Here is a 13,533-nt window from a genome sequence, read left to right as displayed (position 1 = left end):
TGTGTTTATGGGAATTTTTGACCATTCCTATAGAAGTGCATTTGTGAGGTGATGTTGAACCCGAAGGCCTGGCTCACAGTCTCCGCTCTAATTCACCCCAAAGGTGTTCTATCAAGTTAAGGTCAGGACTCTGTGAAGTTCCTTCACCATTAGAGGTTTTTATATTCACCCAAAGACAGAAAAGCAGTTACACACTGCAGCTCTTAAGCATTTTTAATATAAGATATGAGTCTGTCCCAGAAACACTGGGTGTGAGGCAGGAATATGTCCTGGGTGGGCTGTTAGGACACTATGCACACACTCAGGGGTATTTTATTAAAGGTATCCACCTACTGGCATCAGTTTTGGAGGTGGGAGGAGACTGTGAGGAACCCCGAGGAAAGCCGCATGGACGTAGGGAGAACATGCATAGAAATGTGGCGTATTTTCACACGAGAATCAACTCTTTTGTCTTTAGTAGGCACTTTATCCCGGTCTGAGTTCTGGTGGATCCGGAGTCTATTCCCAGGAATTCTGTGCATCAGGCAGGAATACACAAAACTCGGAAATTTAGAATCATCTTGTAGCTGATTACTTTTAATATTTAATATTATATAATAACAAGTCGAAGTACTTTCACTGCAATTGGAGAGCCTGGTGTTGGAGATGTTATGTAAACAGTTTCACAAAAAGAATTTCTATACAGTGTTTTTTTTTAACAAAACTTTACTCACTTCTTGATCTCTTTACAAAACCACCTCATTTCAGTCGAGTGATTTAAATAAGCATCAAGTACCCTCAAAGGGATACTTAATATAGACGTCATTAAAAATTATAATACATTTTCTACAAAAATAATCTTCATCGTATGTACACTTTGATTTCTATTAGTTTGTTATTGCAGAGAGATACTCAGTAAGTGTTCTTGCAGCTGGGATAATGACTCTTGGATTTGGGAGGGAAGATCGTGGCCGAGGTCCTCCACGGCGCGGGACAGGAACGCCTCGGCCGCTTCTTGGACGGCAGCCGGGGTCACCTGGTCGTTCTGGGTCCACATGGGAGTGCGGGTCAGCTTGAACCGCTCTGTAATGGAGTAGCGAAGATGACCTGATGGACGGAAAGCTAAGATTAGCATTATATAAGCTTCTGAGATACGTTCTCATTCTTTATTTCCTCTTCCAGAAAGAGACGCTGAATGTTCAGAAAGAGGGAAGAGTTTAGTTTTGTACCCGTTATCACTTCCTGATAGCTGAGCATGAGCATCCAGACGAGCTGCAGGAGCTCATCCCACCTTCTCCATCTCTCTGTGCCATCCTGAGAGAAGACAATGCAGTGGCGGAATCAGGAAATGCTTTATGCTTCCTACAACAGGGTGTGTGTTCCGAGTGGTTTTGGAGAAATTTGTTTAAGCTCACAAATGAGATGTTTAATATACGCAAAATGACCACTCTAACTCGGGAGTTTAAGAAGGTTGTCACTAGAAGTGCTCAGCTGTGCCTGAGAAGGTGAATGTGTTTTGGTGACTGAGAAAACAATCAGCGAGTGTGAAAGCAGACTTACGGAAATGTCTCACAGGTAAAACACTATTTCGTATTTTTCTTAAAATCCAGAACATGTGACCGTCGATATTTAAACTCGAGATTTAAAATGAAAGCTGATGAACTAAATCATGTGTGATGAAGATGATGATCAATTCAGTGAGCGAGTGTGAAGTGCTGCGCTCTCACCGACGGATCTGGTGCCAGCGTGGACGTGTGCAGGAAGTGCAGCAGCAGTTTGAAGGACATGGGTAACACTCGCTTCTGAGAGCAGGACTGATCCAGCAGCAGCTCCACCATCTTACACCTCAGCAGGTTGCTCTGCAGGGTGCTCAACAACAAAAACCTAGCAAACACGCAGAAAAAGGAGAAAGGTTTAATCACATGCATCATTTTTAATTAATCAGTATTGTAAAAGCACTGAATCTTCAGCAATAAATACATCATCACACATCAGAATTGAGCCCAGAAATTATTTTCCTGATCACGTAAAAGCTCTAGAAGGGATTTCTGTGGTGTAGCACTGATTGACACGTTCTCATCAATCAAGCTGGATTTCATTTTTGTCTGATTTATTCGTAAATCTATCACTTGAGAGGTTACACACGAGTGTGTAAATATATGCATAAGACTACTATATAAAGCTTGATTGATTGCTGCCAGTCGTGCCTCAAGTCAGAATTTACGATCACTCGAGTTATTACTTTAAATAGCTTTTTTATTTCATAAATCCATAAATCCCTAAAGCCAACATAAATCCATAAATTAATACAAAAAGGGACCATTTAATTAAATTCAAGAAATGCTGCTGTATAAAAGGAAGAATCAGGCGGTGTCTAAGTCAGGTCTGTTTGCCACGGTGTCTTCTTCAATTCTGGTACAACAATTTATTAGAGACAGAACTAAGCGAGCATTAAGCGATGTGCTGTATACTGTAAACAATGCAGTTTATTCACCTCACTTAATTTACCTCTAATTCATCTTCTCTGGATTTTGCCCTTTTCATGGGGTTGTTATGTTGTTCAAAAAAAGCTGAAATTATTCAAGATACACTTTATAGCCAAAAGTTTTGGGACACCCTTCTAAATCATTGAATTCAGGTGTTGTTGTTTCCTGTTTCAACATGACTGCATACTAGTGTACAAAGGTCCATAAAGACATGGATGAGTGAGTTTGGTGTGGAGGAACTTCACAGAGTCCTGACCTCAACCTGATAGAAAACCTCTGGGATGAATTAGAGTGGAGACAGTGAGCCAGACCTTCTCATCCAACATCAGTGCCTGACCTCACAAATGTGCTTCTAGAGGAATGGTCAAAAATTCCCATAAACACACTCCTAAACCTTGTGGAAAGCCTTCCCAGGAGAGTTAAAGCTGTTATAGCTAATAGCAAAGGGCGGGCGAACTCCATATTACAGTCATGTGCATTAAAGGCAGACATCCCAAAACTTTTGGCAATATAGTGTAACTTTCGCTTCTACTTCTGAGAATGTCTTTTTTTTATTTCTGCTGTTTACTCATCACTTCAGCTCTTCCAGCTTTGCCTTCATGGAGTTTATATTGTCAACAGAAGCAAATCACCTGCCTGGCATTCGTTAACACCCCAAAACCTACCTCTGGCAGAATTTCTACCTCTCTTAGAAAGATTCAGTTTGGACTGAGTTACTAAAACATTAAAGACATTTCTACTTTGCTTTTCTTATTTCTTTTTTACCTGAGCCTTCGGCACGGCGCCATGCTGTTGAGGCTAATACACAGCTCCTGAGAGAGCTTACTGGAGCTACAGGTTGGTCTGAGGTCCACCTCCATGGCCAATAACAGCATCCTCTGCAGAATTAGCAGCATCCTGCATACAAAATAAACATATGTAATGAGAGCTAGCTGTGCTGATTAGACTTTATCTTTTAATAATCACTATCATGTGCAGTTCAAAATATCTTCACTTAAACCTGTAGTGCTTTTAGGTGAGGTTTTAGTTTGGAAACATGGCATACAGAATTGTTGCTTTGACAAAGGATCATTCTATATTATTTCTATATTGTATAATCTAGTCAGGGTCATAGAGAAGGCTGAATTTGTTTATCCACAAACACCGTACATGAAGTTGGGAATACACCTTGGAAAGGAAGCCAGTCCATCACACGCCTCCACACACACACACACACACATTTTAGATGTTTAGAGCTAAGGGCATTTATCTTGGCATGTTTTGGGGGGAATAAGGAAACCAGAAAACCCTGAGGAAGCCCACACAGAGACAGGGAGAACATATACTTTTTCTACTTCCGTAAAGGGGCAAAAGATTAAGTCTGGGACTGTATGGGTTCCCGAGTTACATATCTAGGAATGACATGATGTTATAATGTTATGACAATGTACTGCCTGCTTTTATTCATCACATGGGGTGGTGCTAGCTCAAGTGGTTAAGGCTCTGGGTCATTGACCGTAAGATCAGGGTTCAAGCCCCAGCACCACCAAGCTGCAACCGTTGGGCCCTTGAGCAAGGTCCCCAACCCACCCTGCTGCAGGGGAGCTGCATCATGGCTGACCCTGCGCTCTGACCCCAACCCCCAAGGATGGGGTATGCGAAGAAAGAATTTCACTGTGCAGTAATGTATTTGTGACAAATAAAGACAACTTAACATGTCTAACACATTTATGGCACTTATTTCTAGTTTCACGTAAACTTACTTGAGACAGCAGTTCCTCTCGCTTTTTTGCATTTCTTCATCCTCAGATGTACAGAATGACTGTTTCGCTACATCTAACAGCCAGGTCACGAGTTCCCTAAGAGGGAACGTTGCAGGAATGTTAAGGAAATAGTTATCTAATGCAATTAATGTATCCAAGATGCACTGTAATGAACTAAATCACTTTGGGATTGTGCTCATATCACTCACCTGACCTGTCTGAACCTGTGATCACACGAAAGCATTTCGTTAGCGATCGAGAGGTGAAGCCGCAGCATGGGGAGCTTGAACTGGAAGTCGTCTTCCAAAACCTGCAGGACATACTGAAGCAGCAGACATCGCACTTCGCTGCGCAGCCTCTTCGCCTCGTCCTTACAGACACATGACGACGTCCAGAGCGTCAGGAGCACAGAAAGGAAGTCACGATAAAGCTGTCAAATGCTAGCCTTTATGTCTTACCTACCTGTTCAGCCATGATGGACGACAACAACTCCCAGTCCCATGGGATCATGGATTTGTCTGCAGGATGGTATCTGGAAGAGAAGTTTTCTTGATTTAGTGGCCCACTTTCTCTTACATCAATCTGACAGATTAACAATCCTGCTCTTTTATTTGCTTTTTATTAAAGCAATAATTATCTAAATTATATGTTGCATGTTTCATCATCCAATTTAATACAGTCTTTAAAATGCACAAAAAACAATAATACAATAGTGTAAATCCATAGTGCTACTAAAAAAATATTTGCCCAATTGGCTTTGTAAGGAATAAAACAGTTCGGGGTGTGCTGTTATAGGAAAATAATCAGAGCTGGCGTGTGTTTCTTTTAGCACCTCAAAGTGGATTATATTCCTAAAACTGCACATCCTGGAGTGTGTTTATTCCTCTTATACCACAGCAATGTGTCTATGCTTACGATTTCTATTTATTACAATACATTTATTCATTTTTTAAAAAATATGTTAATATTGTGGATCATATTGCGAATATAGTTATAGTGCAGTAGAAATAAAACCTCACTATATCAACAAATACACGTTTTAATTCCTGTTATTACAAGTGTCTGGCATACAGGCCAAGTTGTAACTATAGCAACAAGAAAGCCATTGATATAAACCTGATATTTGTATTCAAAACTAATTAATCAATTAATCTGACCAATCAGAAACAAGAATTTAAAAGCACTGTTCGGTCAACTGTGTTTTCTTAAAACTCATATTAACCTGACATATTAGCATCTATTACACTGTAATGATGGTGATCACCACGAGGTTGCGACTCACTTCTGCGTCCTCATCAGCAGGTTGTAGGCTTCCAGCGCCAACACCGGGGTGCACTGCGGCTCCAGCAGGATTCCTTTCAGGAGGTGAACTGTGATGTCAGAAGGAGGGTAATAACAAGGTTGGATTAGGTCAGAGAGGAGCTGCAGCGTGCCTTCTGTGTAGTTCTCTTCGATGGTGCTGTAGACCAGACTCAGGCTCTGCCTGCACAGAGGCTCGGCCATACCGAAGTCTTTGTTGTCCTCTTCAGCACTGCGCTGTTAGAAAGAAGACATAACATTATGACCACCTGCCTAATATTGTGTTGGTCTCCCTTTTGCTGACAAAACAGCCCTGACCTGTCCTGCATTCTGACACCTTTCTATCAGAACCAGCATTAACTTCTTCAGCAATTTGAGCAATAGTAGCTCATCTGTTGGATCGGATCACACGGGCCAGCCTTCGCTCCCCATGTCCATCAATGGGCCTTGCCTGCTCATGACCCTGTCATGCATAAGCTTTGGCATGGATTTAGAGTGAGACAATGGGAATAAATATAGAAGGGTGAAGGTCTTAGCATAGGATGTACAGATTAATCTGCATGGGCAGGTAAACTGATTCTCTTCCATTCTTGTGACAGTGTTAAATAATGCTCATAAACATTAGTGAAAAAATTATTCATAGCTTTCATGGATTCTGTATTTTTAGCATTTTCATTCTGTATAGCTGGCACATTAAAACTTTCCCAACTAAAAAAAACTCTGTGAAATATTTAGATTTGGCAGGCACTCATATCCTTATCCAGAGCAACTTACATATTTATCTCATTTTATACAACTGAGCAATTGTGGACCTGGAATTTGAACTCACAACCTTCTGACCAGTAGTCCAACACCTTAAACACTAAGCTACCACATCAACATCCCTAACATCCCAAATATGATTACAAAGAACCCATGAATATTGCATCAGATAAGTGACAATCATGAGTTGAAGTTGACCGTATGTAGAAAAAGGGACCAGACAAAGTGCACTTTATGGTCAAAGGTTTGTGGACTGATTCCAGTGAATATGATAATAATAAATTTAGCTGTTATAATAAACTCTGCTCTTCTGGGAAGGATTTTCACAAGATGTTTAAGCATGGTTGTGTTCATTCACCCACCAGAGCATTTGTGATCTGTGAGTGAGGTCAGGTTGTGAGTGAGGTCAGGCTCTAGTTCCAGTTCATCTAAGAGCTGTTCAGTGGGGTTGAGTCAGAGTCAGGGCTCTGTGCACTTGAGTTCTTCCTCTCCAACTTTAACCTCCACCATGTCTTCATGGAGCTCAGGTTCTTTGTGCACAGGGGAATTGTCATGCTTGAACAGTGTTTAAACCTCTGAAATTGTAATGTTACAGCATGCAAAGGCATTCTATAGTATTGTGAGCAAACTTCAAACTTCAAACTTGTGTGAGGCAACAAGCTGGGGAGGAACCACATATGGGAGTGATGGTCATGCGTCCACAAACCTATAAGTTCCACTGAAGGGAAACTGTAATGCTACAGCATGCAAAGTCAGTGCAGACAATTATGTGCGAAAACAGTTTGCAGGAAGTACCGCATACAGACGTGAGGTCAGAGGTGCACAAACTTTTGCTCAAATAATACGTTAAGCCTGATGAAACCTTTCATCTTCATCTTTCACCTTTCAACACTTGATTAATCTCTGCTGAAAAGAAAACCACACTTTTGACTGTATGAAGAACAGCAATGCTGTGCTAAATGAGACAGTCTAACCCTAACCCACAAAAGTCTAACTTTAGCCTAAGACTCTAACCCATGAAACCGTCCGTTGTCTCCACCCCCATGTAGGAGGAGCCAGATCAGGCGTATGTCCACCTCATGGGCTTGAAGAATCTGGGTGAAATACACCACAGTGTCAGCGGGTATGTCAACAGCTTTCTGACCAAAACTAGCATTTATTTGCTATGCAGCTGGTCTGAAACCAAACTACTCATAGTTCTCTTTATTCTCTTTATTCATTATCAACAATTCCTTGTTAAATGTGGCACTTAGGGAAAATGCATCAAAAAAGCATTGGTTTTGAAAACCATGTCAAAGTCAAGACATCATGGACCAGTATTGAAGTGAAAAGTGAAAATGTGTGGGTGAGAACCAAAAACACAACGACAACTTAGACAAACTGGAAAAGGTTGGTATAGTTTGTGAATGGAATTCTTACTGCTGATTGGACGAGGCATCTGTCAGTCAAGATACACAGGAAGTCCAGCAGGCTGCAGCAGTAGAAATTAGATTTGCGTTTATATGAACGCAGCTCTGTTCTTATAGCGTTCCTTACATCCTTCAAGCTGGAATAGTTTGGTCTTCAGAACATACACTACATAGCCAAAGGTTTTACACTACTCACAAAGAGTTAAGGATATTCGACTTTCGGGTGAAATTTCAGGATGCACCTAAAATGCACTATAACCTTTGCTTTTCTCTAACAAGGTGCTTAACGGCAAAATTCACAACTGTTGTTTGATCCATGAATCGACCAATAAATTTTCTGGTTCAATTAGAATTGGTATTTAAACAGTCTTCATCATCATGCTGTTCACATTTTGACATCATGAGACCAAGACCACACCTAACAATTGATCAACAGTACCTCGCCATTGTGAGGCTTCAAACAGGATGTTCTCAGAGGGAAATGGCCACTGAGCTTAGAGTGTCCCAGAGTGTCATCAGCAGGTTGCGACAGAGATACAGAGAGACTGGAAGAGTCACAGAAAGGCATAGAAGTGGACATCCATTGGCCACATCCCACGTTGATGCCCGCTTCATTGTGAACAGTGCCCTGCGGAACCGGATGATGAATGCCACTCAACTCCAAGCACATTTAAGGGAGGTGAGAGGCACCCAAGGGTCACGTCAGACCATTCGTTTACATCAGCGTGGTCTGCGTGCTAGAGGCACAGGTGTCGGGCCAGGGAGCATTTACGCTGGACGAGGGACCAGTGGGCCTCAGTGCTGTTCTCTGATGAAAGTCGATTCACATTGAGCAGAAATGATGGCCGCCAACGATGTTGGAGACGTCAAGGAGAGCGCTATGCATCAGCCACTGTTGTGGTGGTGTTACAGTCTGGGCAGGTGTGTCTACTCAATACAGAACTGCCCTACATCTTGTGTATGGTACAGTGACAAGCCAATACTACCTGAATAACATCAATAATCCAGTCATTGTGCCCCTGCATGAACAACACAGGCCGAATTTCATCTTCATGGACGACAATGCTCCAGCTCATCGAGGTCGCATCATTAGGGAACGGCTGCTGGAGGCTGGGGTACCTCAAATGGAGTGGCCTGCACTTTCTCCAGACCTGAATCCCACAGAAAACCTATGGGATCAGCTGAGTCGCCATGTAGAGGCTCGTAACCCTGCACCCCAGAACCTCAATGACCTGAGGGCCGCCCTTCAAGAAGAGTGGAATGCCATGCCTCAGCAGACAATAAGTCGACTAGTGAACAGCATGAGACGTCGTTGTCAAGCTGTAATTGATGGTCAAGGGCACATGACAAATTATTGAGACATTGACATTTTTTGTTGGGGTATACCCACCACTGTTGTTGGCTTTTGTTTCAATAAATTGTTTGAGATGAGGAAATCACCATTGCATGCTTCTACTTTAATGCCCTACTTTCATAATATAATATCACTGTAGCATGGACCTTTTACATTTTCCATAAATGTCACCCAAAAGCCAAATATCCTTAACTTTTTGTGAGTAGAAAATTCATGCACATGAATTTAATATGGAGTTGTCCCGCCCTTTGCAGCTATAACAGCTTCAACTCTTCTGGGAAGGCTTTCCACAAGGTTTAGGGGTGTGTTTATGGGAATTTTTTACCATTCTTGTAGAAGAGCATTTGTGAGGTCAGGCACTGATTTTGGATGAGAAGGTCTGGCTCACAGTCTCCACTCTAATTCATCCAAAAGGTTTTATATCAGGTTGAGGTCAGGACTCCACACCAAGTTCCTCCACACCAAACTCACTCATCCATGTCTTTATGGAGCTTGCTTTGTGCACTGGTGTGTAGTCATGTTGGAACAGGAAGGGGTCATCCCCAAACTGTTTCCACAAAATGGGGGCATGAAATTGTCCAAAATGATTTGGTATGAAGCTGAAGCATTAAGAGTTCCTTTCACTGGAACTAAGGGGCCGAGCCCAACCCCTGAAAAACAACACCTGAATTCAGTGATTTGGAGGGGTGTCCCAAAACTTTTAGGTGTGTTTATAGACATCGCAAACTAACCTTTATGCCATGATACGCTATCAGTATATCCAAAATCACTTTGCTTTTTTTTTTTTTATGAAAATTGCTTTTTTTTTTATGAAGAGAAATATACATATTTGTTATTTTCTTTAAATCTTGAGTGACAGATGTCTCATCCAATCAGATGTAAGAATTCTATTTGCAAACTCTTTTGGTTTTGTTATTGTATTTTGCACTTCTCAGCCACCGTAGTGGTCAGTGAAAAACCTACACTACAGGTTACAGTATCTTTGGCCAGCTCATTAGAATAAAACGTTTTTTTTTGGGCGGGGTGGATAAGCAAAGGAAATGTTTACCGTATGCTGATCTCGTGTCCCTAATAAATATTTCAGTTTTTTGAACTGCACCAGAGAAATCTGCTGCCCGGCACCCGTACAGCATTCTGAGAGATCTGTGGTGTCGGCGTCCGTCCCGTTCTCCTGTAACACTGAAGCGGAGTCTTTAGTACCCAACATCATGTGTGACGGTGGACTGAAAGTGTTAGAGGACTTCATAGGACTGATAGGTGGACTCTCCATGTCCAGATCAGATCCCGTTTCTGGAGAATCGCCAGCCAGGAGTTCTGTAGATGTAGGACTGGTGGGAAGAGGAGCTCTGTCTGAGGTAGGAAGAATGTGAGAGGCGAGAGTCTGTGGATGAGGTGATAAAGCGTGTCTGTGGTTTTTTTCTTGCGGTGCCATGCTGTCACCCAAATCAAACGGCAATCCGGTTTTATCGAGGCTGCACGATGTGTGGTTCTGGTCCTGGTCCTGGTCCTGGTCAATGAGAATGAGGGATTCATCAGAGAACACGGCCTCGTCGATTTCGCTCGGGCAGTAGTACGGACTGTTGAGGCTAAACGGCGAAAGAGCTTTGTCCAGCCAGCTGTGTGGGGAGTCCAAGCTTGCGTCATGATTTTCAGCACGTGGTGACGGTGGCGTTTGCTGTGTGTGATTAGTGTTCTGTGTTTCTAAAAACTCTAAGAATCCATCTGAAGGCTCGAAGCAGAACGAAATATCTTTCGGGCTTGAAGGGTGAGAAACGTGTACTGACTGTTGCGTGTTGCTAGCTTGTAAACACGACTGAACGCCGTTGTGTTGCTTTGTGTAAGAGTTTTCTTGATCCTGTGACACAGAAACAGGAGACTGACCATCATTCCCATCACCGGAGTCCAAACAAATCACGTCTTTCTCGAGATTCACAGTGTATTCCGACTGAAGAAGTTTTCCACGCGATTTGGCTGGAAGGCTGCCACATGAGTCGGATATGTTATTCAGATCGATGATTTCTATAGTGGAACACGGCAGTTTCTTTAGTGTTTGTGAAGGTCTTGGTCTGTTCGGTGAAAAGGAGTGCTCTGTGATGTCGATAAGAACCTGAGATAAACCGGAACACAAAAATAATATATTATCTGTAAGATGAATACATGCTTGTACGCAGATTAGCAAAGCAAGCTCTTTTGGACTAAATACACTATATTGCCAAAAGTTTTGGGACACCCCTCCAAATCACTGAATTCAGGTGTTGTTTTTCAGGGTTTGGGCTCGGCTCCTTAGTTCCAGTGAAATGAACTCTTAATGCTTCAGCATACCAAGACATTTTGGACAATTTTTGGACACCAGTGCACAAAGCAAGGTCCATAAAGACATGGATGAGTGAGTTTGGTGTGGAGGAACTTCACAGAGTCCTGACCTCAACCTGATAGAACACCTTTAGGATGAATTAGAGTGGAGATTGCGAGCCAGGCCAAAACTGGGACATCTGCCTTTACATGCACATGAATGCAATATGGAGTTGTCCCACCCTTTGCAGCTATAACAGCTCTTCTGTAAAGGCTTACCACAAGGTTTAGGAGTGTGTTTATGGGAATTTTTGATCATTCCTCTAGAAACACATTTGTGAGGTCAGGCACTGATGTTGGATGAAAAGGACTGGCTCGCAGTCTCCGCTCTAATTCATCCCAAAGGTGTTGATGGTCAGGACTCTGTGTTCCTCCACACCAAACTCACTCATCCATGTCTTTATGGACCTTGCTTTGTGCACTGGTGTGCAGTCATGTTGGAACAGGAAGGGGTCATCCCCAAACTGTTCCCACAAAGTTGGGAGCATGAAACTGTCCATAATGTCTTGGTATGAAGCTGAAGCATTAAGAGTTCCTTTCACTGGATCTAAGGGGCCAAGTCCACAAGGGGTCAGTAACAGTAGGGTATGTAACAGGGGGCAGGTAGCAAAGGAGGAAGTATGTAAAGGGGACAGTATGTTGAGGGGGCAGTATATAAAGAGGGACAGTTAGTAAAAAGGGAAGTAAGTCATATTATTATTATTATTATTATTATTATTAAAACAGTAGTATGTAATGTTATACGCTTAGGTTTTGTGTATATAACCCCCTAAATTATGGGTGTGAACAATACAGAAAGTGTAAGGAACTTCTTGAAATTCCGATGGGGATGAAAACAAACAAACAAACAAACAAAAACAAACACATTATGATAGAAAGGCACGAGGAATTTTTAAAAAAGGAGGAAAAGTGATAGCACGTGTGTAAGCAAGCAAGCACAAAGCAGGTGGCTAATATCACAGCAACTGCTGGTGTTTGTTTTAAATACAGACAGATACTTAAATTATTACTAAAATACTCTGGAAATAAAATTTGTTTAGAGAGAGAGAGAAAGAGAGAAAGAAGAGTAACTGAGACTCACAGGTGTAACAGGCAGGAGTTCAGCTCTGATAAACGGAATGCCACTGGAGCTGTCATCTTTATAACTGCTGACAAACTCAATATCCGAGTCCTCTTCACTTCCAGAACTGAGTGAAATAACATCATCCATGATGGAAATCTAGGGTTTCGAGATCCAGTTCAACCATTGAGCCGAAAAACAAAGAAAAAAAGCTTAAACCAGTCTGAGAATCGTGGTTAGATGGAGAGCTAAAAACAAACGGAAGTGTATACCGTATAAAAACACACACCAACACTAACTAACAGAGCTAGCTGCTAACTTGGTAGTTTAGCTTAATAAACGCGGAAATGTCCAAGTGGTGGTCCAGTCGTCCATTTTTATACAAAATTGGCTTTCGTATATATAAGGAGAAACAAACCCAAAGACATTTCATTATACAATGGCGAAAAGAAGCCGGTTAGCAAGCTAGTAGGAGGCGCGAGCTGAGACGCTTAACACCGAGGAGCTTCGAGAAGTGAAATTGAAAGCGGTAGCTCGCGCTAGATAGCGCAGTGTAGTATTAGCTAACATGCTAACAACTAAGTTATAACCACTATACTGTTAGCTTAGGTTAGTTTAGACGTTACTTGACCGTTATAAGTAGCTTGTTGTAGCACGAAAAATAGGTTATAAGTGTATAGATAAGGTTTCGGCATGTATAAGTGCAGGGATGTTGAACACATTGTACACGGATGGGGATGTAGCTCAGTGGTAGAGCGCATGCTTTGCATGTATGAGGCCCCGGGTTCAATCCCCGGCATCTCCAACCAGAGTTTTTTCTTTCTGATTTCATAGTAAATAAATTATATTTTCTATACATTGTACAATGACCAGGCATAACATTATGACCATCTGCCTAATATTGTGTTGGCGCTGCCAAAACAGCCCTGACCCATAATGCACTGACACCTTCCTATCAGAACCATCCCTGAACAGAGTATTTCAGGAAATTTTATGGACTGAAAATACACAACTCAGCCATAACATTATGAACACTGACAAGTGAAGTGAAAAAGACTGATTATCTCCTCATCATGGCACCTGTTAGTGG

General features: G+C 42.0%; 1 protein-coding gene and 1 non-coding gene across 2 annotated transcripts; one reads left to right on the top strand and one right to left on the bottom strand.

The window, feature by feature from the left end:
• Positions 1-310: 310 nt before the first annotated feature.
• Positions 311-13,116, bottom strand: simc1 (SUMO interacting motifs containing 1). Its single transcript, XM_058397158.1, has 10 exons — positions 12,465-13,116; positions 10,080-11,138; positions 5,490-5,743; positions 4,670-4,739; positions 4,417-4,577; positions 4,208-4,303; positions 3,231-3,362; positions 1,707-1,863; positions 1,209-1,293; positions 311-1,086 (listed from the first exon to the last, which is right to left on the bottom strand). The coding sequence occupies exons 1-10, from the start codon at positions 12,591-12,593 to the stop codon at positions 875-877; spliced, it is 2,355 nt and encodes a 784-aa protein (XP_058253141.1). The 5' UTR covers positions 12,594-13,116; the 3' UTR covers positions 311-874.
• A 60-nt stretch (positions 13,117-13,176) lies between these two features.
• Positions 13,177-13,248, top strand: trnaa-ugc (transfer RNA alanine (anticodon UGC)). Its single transcript has one exon. It is a non-coding gene; the product is annotated as a tRNA-Ala (tRNA).
• The last annotated feature ends 285 nt before the right edge of the window (positions 13,249-13,533 follow it).

Source organism: Hemibagrus wyckioides, linkage group LG08 (genome assembly GCF_019097595.1).
Source record: "Hemibagrus wyckioides isolate EC202008001 linkage group LG08, SWU_Hwy_1.0, whole genome shotgun sequence".
Taxonomy (NCBI): Eukaryota; Metazoa; Chordata; class Actinopteri; order Siluriformes; family Bagridae; genus Hemibagrus; species Hemibagrus wyckioides.
Note: the sequence above shows the minus strand (reverse complement) of the source record. Positions and strands in the feature narration are given on the sequence as shown.